Source organism: Myxine glutinosa, chromosome 5 (genome assembly GCF_964187855.1).
Source record: "Myxine glutinosa chromosome 5, kmMyxGlut1.1, whole genome shotgun sequence".
NCBI classification, from domain to species: Eukaryota; Metazoa; Chordata; class Myxini; order Myxiniformes; family Myxinidae; genus Myxine; species Myxine glutinosa.
Window position 1 is genome coordinate 157,894,815 of NC_136265.1, and position 9,988 is coordinate 157,904,802.

Genomic DNA, 9,988 nt, shown 5'->3' on the forward strand with positions numbered 1-9,988 from the left:
TGGCAAGGGTGCCCGGATTGCGTGAATGGTGTTTGTGTCCTGTTTTCTGAGGAGTTTGTAGACAGTGTGGTGAGTGTGACTCGAGGAAGTGAAAGGTTGATGATGGTGAAAATGATGATTGGAAAGCTCCTGGTGAACGCCATCTCGGGATATGCTCCGCAGGTTGGTCGGAGCGATGAAGAGAAGGACAGGTTCTGGTGTGCAATAGAGAAGCTGATGGATAACGTGAAAGATGAGGAAGTTGTTGTGGTAGGAGGAGACCGAAATGGACATGTGGGAAGGAGTATGGACGGTTTTGAGGGAGTTGATGGGGGTTATGGATATGGTGTGAGAAATGTAGAAGGTGAAAGGATTTTGGAATTTGCTGATGGAGCTGATTTGTTGATTTATAACACTCAGTTCCAGAAAGAGGATAACAAGCTTGTTACATACACGTCAGGTGGGTTGACGACAACCGTTGACTACCTGCTGGTGCGTAAGCGAGATCGGGGGCACCTCCGGGCCACAAAGGTGATCCCGGGGGAGGAAGCTGTTTCACAGCACCACTTGGTTGTCTGCGGCATAAGGGTGAAAGGTGCGAGGAGAGCTCGGCGGGTAAAGTACCAACCGAGAATGAAGGTGTGGAGGTTGAAAGAGGTGACAGTGAGGGAGGCATTAAAAGAGAGGCTGAGTATGGTAGAGGATGATGTGGTTGAGCTTGAAAGTGGTTGGATGTCAATGAAAGATAGTCTGTTGGGAGCCGTTGGTGAGGTATGTGGATGGACAAAAGGACCACCGAGGCACTCGGAAACATGGTGGTGGGATGATGACGTTCGAAAGAAGATTGACGAGAAGAGGAAGAAGTTCAAGGAGTGGCAGAAGGCGAAGGGTATGGGGCAGAAAAGGCAGAGCATGAAAGTTAAAAGGCAGCCAAGAAGGCTGCAAAGAAAGAGGTTACAAAGGCGCAGGAGGCACGTTGGAAAATGTTCGGAGAATGCCTGGATTTGGAAGAGGGTCAGAGAGCGGTATTCAGGATTGCAAAGCAGATCGCGAAAGAGAGGTGTGATGTGATGGGGGTGAGTTGCTTGAAGGATGATGTGGGACAAATCGTTGTGGACCCAGATGGAATTAAAGGAAGATGGAAGAGATATATGGAAATACTGTTGAATGCAGAGAATGAATGGGATGGCAACATAGAGAGTAACCAAGTTTTAGGACCGGCAGAGAAGATAACCGAGAAGGAAGTTGAGGAAGCGATAAAAGCAATGAAGAGTAGAAAAGCGGGAGGGCCGACGGGAGTTGTGGGAGATATGTTGAAGGCAGCGGGAAATTTGGGTGTGAAGAGAATGACAGAGATCTGCAATCTGGTGGTGAAAGAAGGCCGCATTCCAGTGGTTGGCAACTGAGTACCCTCGTCCCTCTATACAAGGGGAAAGGTGACCCTCTGGACTGTGGCTTGTATCGAGCGATAAAGTTGTTGGAGCATGGAATGAAGGTATTGGAAAGGGTGTTGGAGAGGAGGATGAGGAAGAAAGTGAAGATTGACGAAATGCAGTTTGGATTTATGCCAGGAAGAGGAACGACAGACGCGCTTTTTATTGTGAGGCAGTTGCAGGAGAAGTACATGGAGAAGAGGAAGAAGTTGTTTCTTGGGTTTGCTGATCTGGAGAAAGCATTCGACAAGGTTCCACGTGAAGTAGTGACATGGCATTGAGGAAGTTAGGAGTGGAGGAATGGTTGATCAGAGTAGTGATGGCAATGTACGAAAGAGCGCGCACAGCTGTGAGGACGAAGGACGGGAACAGTGGTGAGTTTGAGGTGAACGTGGGAGTGCATCAGGGGTCGGTACTAAGTCCACTACTATTTGTAGCTGTGATGGAGGTGCTGGCTCGGAACGTAAAGGAGGGTTTACCGTGGGAGTTGTTGTATGCAGATGATCTGGTGTTGATTGCAGAAAGTATGGATGGACTGAAGGAGAAGATGAACAAGTGGAAGGAATGTATGGAGACAAAAGGTCTGAAGGTGAATATCGGAAAAACGAAAGTGATGGCACGTGGTAAAGCATGTGGTAAGTTGGAAATAACTGGCAAGTGGCCGTGTGCTGTGTGCAGTAAGGGTGTCGGAGTGAATTCCATTCAATGTCCAATGTGCGCTGAGTGGATTCATCAAAAATGTAGTGGTTTGAGATGGTCATTAACCAGTGTGGCAGCTACATTCAAGTGTAAGGTGTGCACAGAGGGAGCTGCAGATGGATGAAATGTTGAGTTGGATCTTGGAGATGGCATGAAGCTGGAAGGTGTGAAAACATTTTGTTACCTCGGAGACATGCTGAATGGGGAAAGTGGATCAGACTTGGCAACGGTTGCTGGAGTGAGATGTGCATGGAAGAAGTTTCGGGACCTGAGTGGCATGCTGACGAGGAGGGGAGTGACGTTGAAGTTGTAGGGAAAGGTGTGTGCTGCATGTGTGAGAAGTGTTATGATTTATGGGAGCGAGACATGGGTGAAGAACGTGGAGCAGCAGCGAAGCCTGGAAAGGGTGGAAATGTGAATGGTTCGGTGGATATGTGGAGTATCGTTGAGAGAGAGGAAGACAAATGATGAATTGCGAAAGATGATGGGAATAGAGCCTGTGATTGATGCTGTGAAGAGGAACAGGTTGAGATGGTTTGGTCATGTGTTGAGGAAGGATGAAAGTGACTGGTTGAGAAGAGTGATGGAAATGAATGTAAAAGGAAGTAGAGGACGGGGAAGACCGAGAAAGACTTGGCTAAAGATGGTCGAAGAAGAAATGCGGGCAAGAGGGTTATAAGGGGAGATGCAGAAAATAGGGCAAAATGGAGAAGATTGTCATGGGGACCGCATGGCTAACCCCCGCTCTTGCAGGGAAAATGGCCTTTAAAATGCCTGTTGTTGTTGTTTGTACAGTGCACAACCAGAGCAAGGGCAACAGTGGCAGGCCAGCATCAGTAACCAAGAGCCAAGGCAACATCGACGCTGTGCAGGATTCTGCAGTGGACAGTCCCAAGAAGTCCCACTGCCGGCACTTCCAGGAGCTGGGCATCAAACCAACATCAATCTGGTGTATCCTCACTAAGGAACTGAAGCTTTTCCCATACATCATCTCTATTAGGCATAAACTCAGTCAAGATGACATGAGAAGGAGACTTGATATGTGCAATTGGCTCAGTAACAGGATGGAGCGGTATCCAAGCTGGATCAACCTGATGTGGTTCAGTGATGAAGCCCATTTCCACTTGAACAGTGCCATCAACAACCACAACAACATTTTCTGGGGGGCAGAACCATCTGAGGAGATCACTGAGTGGTATCTGAAAGGGCCTAAGAGGAGGGGCACACATCGAGAAAGTCAATTACAAGGATGTTTCGTAAATGCCAATTTCAGACCTTGGGCTCTCACTAACTCTAGCAATGACTTACTGCAATAGCAATTAGTGACATAAAATACCATAGCATATGCTTTCAAGAAATGTTTGGTTCACCTTCCTGAGGTGTCTGTTTCTTTGTAAATCAATGTTTAAAGTTGTATCACTCTTTTTGAAACACCCTGCATATATATTGTTACATTTGTGGGGGGTAGAGATGAAATACCTTGGTGAAGTCAGGATTGTGTAAATTAGCATGGACCGTGTGATGCGAAGAAGAAGAATCCCCAAGTAATAAGTAGGAAATCTGTGGAGCATAGATCATATATATGTCTCTATTTGAGGGGTGGAGCTATGCTAATTAGGTAGGGCTTTAGGATAATCCCTAGTAATTGCCCTCCTGTGATTTTTCCTTATGTTTTTACATTTACTTGGCCAGCCATGCAATTCGCCCCATTGCTACAACAACACCGGCAAGCCTGACAAATGCCGCACATTTCATCGGGCAAATAAACCCCACCCCACGATTGCCGACGTCATCCGAACATTCCCGAACGACGGCTAGACTCCGCCTTGATGACTTGTGGTGGAGAAACCACGCCCTGAGCTTTTTGACTGGTTAAGGAGCCATGGGATGATGCACTGGGGCGTGGGGATTGGTCGGGGAGTGACGTCAGCAAGGGAAAAAGGAGGGTGCATCCCCCTCCCTCGCTCTCTTTGGTGCTGGCTTTGTGTGGGGCGGACGCTTTTGTATCTGTCTCTCGGCTGCGGCTGGCTCATGTGCGCTTTTTGGAGAGAACATTTCTGAGCTTTGGGGAGCCTTTGCAACGTTGGAGGGGGTGTTGTTGATGGTGCTGCTCTTCAGAGACAGAGGAGGTTGTGGGCAGACCGAAGGAGGCTCTCCTCTCTGCCTGCCTCACACCGGCGGCTGGCTACGGGTGCATCTCCGCGCCATCTTGTGCACTTCCCGAGCAGCAACTTGGGTTTGACGACCACTGAGCTCCTCAAAGTCCTCGTTGAAATGCAAAGCTGAGTACCAGCCGACTTAAAACATTTATTTTGTTTAATCATTTCCCTGTCTGTTTTCATGTCTCCATGGAGACGTCTCAAGTTAGGATGATAGATTTACCTCAACATTCATTTTATTTCAGTGCCTTAATTTAATTAAATTTGTTATTATGCATTTCATTTGTTGTATTGTGGATTTTCCTTGTTGTGTGTGTTTATTTGTTTGTGGGTTCGCACCTCTCCCGTGCGCGCCAAAGACAATCCTGCCAAGTTTTGAAATACGCCGAGGAGTTAACTGTTCGGGTATCTGTCCAAGGCTGGTGTTCATCGGCTGCGGACTTGACAATGTATATATTGTCGCATCCCCGGGGTTAAGACACCTGGGTGACGGATGGCTGACCGAGCTTTAACTCCGAAGCATTTACCCAAAACTATGGCAGTGTTATCGCTTAATGGTGTGTGAGGGAAATGGAGGTCCCTGGTCTTAATTGAATGGATGGCCACGACGAGGGTTTCTGAACCCACAAACAAATAAACATGTCAGGCAAATCAACAATACAACAAATGAAATGCAACAAATAATGGTTTTATGAAAATAAATGCAATACGAGAAAAAGAATGTTGAGGTAACATAATTCCGACAGTGAGACGTCTCCACTCAGACACATGGAACAAACGGGGAAAGATTAAAGAAATTAAAAAATGTTGCTGCCGGCCTGCACCTAACTCTGGTCTTGACGAGCACTTGGTGGGGTCGCCTCAAACCACTGCGTGGGAAATGCACAAGATGGCGCGGATTTGCTCCCGTAGCCAGCCGCCGGCGTGAGGCGAGCAGACAGGATAGCCTGCCTCCTTACGATGGGAGTGGTCCACAAAAACTCCTCCACAGCTCCGATGTTTCTCTCAGGCGCACATGGCACGAAGCGCAGCCGTCACGAAGCCAGTTTAAGGAAAAGCCAAAAATGGCGGACGTTTCACCTCTTCTTTCCCCGTTCTAGAAGGTTCCTTCTGACGTCATGTGCGCTCCAATCACCAAGCGCGATTCAATCACCCCATCGCTCCTCAACCAATCCTCATTCGGGGCGTGACCTCACGGCCATTCTTGACGCCCATCGAGAATGTTCGGCTGGGCGGGATCGTAATGTCTGAGTACTGTCGACGATTATGGTGGTTGTGGCAATGTGCCGATTGCATGGCTGGCTGAGAAATCACAGGGTAATTACACACTGGGAATTATTCTTAAGCCCTACCTAAGTAACACGACTTCGCCCCTCGTACGAAGACACACAAACGCTGACACGGATATTCGGCCTACTTAGTTTACATCGAGGTGGCTTCGTGGCACATTCATGGCATGCTAATCCATACAATTCTATTTCGACTGAGGTATTTCATTACCTACCCCCACACACGTAACAATATATATTTATATATATTTATATATATACAGTGCGTATCAAAAAAAAGGTAATCCGAATTCAAGGGGTTAATATGCAAAGGTTATTTATTTTGACAATTTACATGTGGTTTACTAATTAAGAGGAGATCCTCAGCTTTCCATTGATACCTTCCATGCATCATTGCTGTCACACATGACCGAGTACATATTCATTGAAAATGACAAGTTCAAATCGCATTTTTACAAGTTTGGCTAATCGATGCAAGTCAGGATAATTGGTGCAAAATGAACGGCAGATGTGAACTTTTCTCAGGGATGATTGGCCTTTATGCACCCACACCTTCAACATGTCCACCTCCCCTTTCAACACAAAGCTCACAGCGGCAGAGCATGCCCTGAACTGCTCGTCTCACCATAGCCGGGTCATTGCGCAAAGCATCCACTTCATGTAGAATACGGCCCTGCAATTCGTCAAGATCACGGGGAGGAGTTACGAACACCTTGTTCTTTAAATGTCCCCAAAGGAAATAATCACATGGTGTGAGGTCAGGTGATCTTGGCGGCCATTCCACTGCATGGTTGAGGGCGATGACTCGGTCTTCAAAGAGTTCCCTCAGTCAATCTCGGACAGCGATAAGACGATGTGTTGGGGCGCCGTCTTGGGCCCACCAGAGATATCTGAAGACACCACGAACCTGTCGCTCAAAGTTCTCCTCCAGCTGCGGTAAAACTTCATCATTGATCATCTGCAGATACCTGTTACCATTGACATGCCTTTGAAAGAAAAATGGTCCGATCACCTGACCACTTCCACAAAGTGCCAACCAAACAGTCCACTTTTGTCGATTCATGCTGTTGTCAAAATTAAATTCTGGGGGTTTCTCCTGTCGATGCATATTCAAGAACATTATGGGTATTGACCTTGCGGTCCATGGCGAAAGCAGCTTCGTCACCGATAACGAGATAACGCAGGAAATTGACATCTGCTTCGCAACGTGCTATCAACCATCCGGCAAGCACCAGCCTCCTGGCAAAATCCTCTGGCGTAAGTTGATGCCGGATGTGAATCCGATATGGATGTTGGTGGAGGTCCAGTCTTGTGATTCGGTTGAATATTGCCGAAGGCAATCCCGTCCCATTTCGTCTTGCGCTGGTATCCCTAGGATGCTCCAAAACTTGCTGCCTTACTGCTGCAATGTGCATTTCCGATCACCCAGTGCGCCTCCTCCCAGAATTCCCCTTGTTGCGGTTGAGGCTCGTGTCATGCTCTTGGTATTTTCTAACATTCACCCAGATGGTTTTGGCTGCTGGAGGCTCCCGCTCTGGGAAACGTTCCCTGAACGCATCACGAATTTGCTGCAAACTTCCAGTTTGGTGAAAGGTTGTAACCACTTAGGTCCGCTGTTCAGTCGTAAGTTGAACCATCTTTTCAATGACTCAGACTGTCTCTAAACCAATACACTGTAGGCCCATCTTAAATACCCATCTTAAACAAAGGATGACGAAACCGACGATTACCAGACCAGCTTAACAATTTTACATAATCAACTTGGCAGTCGACAAGTAATGCGTCCATTTCAAACTGTTTTGCACCGATTAGCCAAACTTGTAAAAATGCGATTTGAACTTGTCATTTTCAATGAACATGTACTCGGTCATGTGTGACAGCAATGATGCATGAAAGGCATCAATGGAAAGCTGAGGATCTCCTCATAATTGGTAAACCACATGTAAATTGTCAAACTAAATAACATTTGCATATTAACCCCTTGAATTCGGATTACCTTTTTTTGATACGCACTGTATATATATATATATATATATATATATATATATATATATATATATATATATATATATGTATGTATGTATGTATGTATGTATGTATGTATGTATGTGTGTGTGTGTGTGTATGTATGTATAGTAAAACTAAATTCCTAACCGGGACGTCCCCCACACCAGACTTAAACACTGACGAAGGGAAAAGTAAACTGGATAAAATAATAGTGTGATTATTTAGTGAACTTATCTCTGATCAGCTCATGGGGTCTCGTCAGGAATCGTCAAGGCCCCGGAGGTCCGTGCGCGGGGACATGCCTGTGCACCAGGTAGGCCTTGATGCACCCTTTCACGCTGCAGCGCTCGTCCACTCGTCCCTCCTGCCTGGAAACTTGCAGCTCAACGTCCGTGGCTCTCCCGCCTCTCGTCCACCAGCAACGTCTCGGCACACTGCCGCCCGTACCGAGGTCCAGAACGTGAAGAAGAAAAGGGAAAATTGTCAGCGCACAGCCATCTACTGTGACATCCAGAATGCGCAGGCACAAGAGGGACATTGCTCGTCAGACGTGGTTTTTACGTCCCGCTCTGACGTCATCGGTGCTTCTTCTCCAATCCCCACAGGCCAACACCGCAGGTGCAGCTCTCCAACACTCGCACACAGTCCCGGCTCTGACATCATCGGTCGTGCTTTGCCAATCAGCATGTCCCATCTTACTCCGCCCTGGCCAATCACGGCTCCTCGGGGCATGTCTTCGGTCTGCTGGACCTTCATGGTGATGTAGCTGGTTGCTGTCCCATCGGCAGTGCTCAGAACTGGCTTCCAGTTGGTTTCATTGTTATTTAGTGTAGTTCATGGGCATTTCCTGCACTATGTATCTACTGCGGTGCTATAAAAGACAAAGGATAAATCACAAAGGGTAAGATATACAGTGAATTAACATAATCCCTGATTTAGTTAACATGCCCCGCCGCCTTGTGATGGGGACAAATATACAATTTTATTCGACATCCGGGCTACACAAGTACTTATTTCATCAAGGTCTCTCCACGACAATCGGGGCATGCTACCGATATAAATCTACCTGGTCTAAAGTCATCACTACCCCAAAAACATAACAATATATACACAAAGAATTAAGTTAAGCACCCCTACACAACGAATTAAGGTAAGCACCCCCTAATATATATTCTTTGTGTATATGTATACATTGGCATATATTCTAAGGTATGTGAGATCAAATAATGATTGGTATGACATTAGCAATTATCCATTGATGAAATTGAGTGATCAAAGTGAAAAAAAGTGATTGGTTGAGTCAGTGATCCGATCACGTGGGTCCTACACACGTTATTGACGCAAAGATCGCTAGAGGTCTTCTCAGAACAATGACTGTACGTTAGAAAACATAAACGTCATCCACACTGTCCGTGATGGACCTATAGCTCCATACTTAAATTGAGGTGAAAATATGCCTAAAATTCCCAAAAAATTTCACCTTAAATTATTCAGAATAAAATATTGAAAACGGCATGATTGTTATGTTTTTATGTGACCATAATATCACTTCTCCAGAAAATATAGCAATATCATGGGTATATTACACTGTTTTGACGACAACAAACTTGTAATGTGCGAGGTTGTAAAAAAACGGGGGGGGTGCTTAACTTAATTCTTTGTGTATATATACATATATATTAGCTACTCTCTAAACCAACGTCATCCCTATTTATCTTGTTTCGGACCTTTTTTAGACTGTAGTTTGTCATCCACCTACATTGCCCTTTTTAATTTCGCATAAATTTTTTTATTCACTTCTTTGTGTAATTTTTTGCAATGTGGAATAACACAATGGAACGGTATTCAGAGGATACCCAATCTTGGAGCAGAAGTGCCAAGATATCTTGGTCAGCAGAGTCAAACACCACTGCACATGTGTTCCTCTATTGTCTTACGTAACCCTGACTGCATATATACTGGACAGCATATATTACTGTACATATGCAGTTTATATATATATATATATATATATATATATTATATATTTATATATATATATATATATAATATATATATATATATATATATTACAATCTAATGGTTAAGGAGCAGCGTTATACAGAAATCAACTTGCAGGATAAAGACATTGGTGGAGTGGTGGACGTCTGTGTACCTTTACATAAACCACAAGGTTCCCTACATCATGTCATTGGTTCGGATGGCCAAGCTCCACGATGAGCTCAAATGAAACTAAATAATGAAAACTTGCATTCTTTTTCTCTCCATATTAAATTAATATGTGAATATCGAACATGAATTGTTAAAATACTAATTGAGGAAATAGATGTTTGCATGGCTTAAGCTATCAGTTTATTGAATGTCTGTGTTTGTAGTCGGAGTTGACCTATGAAGGTGTGGATGCAACTGCCATATCTGGACA

At 45.3% G+C, this 9,988-nt stretch overlaps 1 protein-coding gene across 1 annotated transcript in view; it reads left to right on the forward strand.

The window, feature by feature from the left end:
* Positions 1-8,608, forward strand: part of LOC137426900 (cytochrome P450 3A30) — an 84,769-nt gene extending 76,161 nt beyond the window's left edge. Inside the window, exon 11 of the mRNA XM_078778886.1 lies at positions 7,829-8,608. Coding sequence (XP_078635012.1) covers positions 7,829-8,332 — 504 coding nt within the window. The 3' untranslated portion in view covers positions 8,333-8,608. The remainder of the gene's footprint in view (positions 1-7,828) is intronic.
* Positions 8,609-9,988: the final 1,380 nt, after the last annotated feature.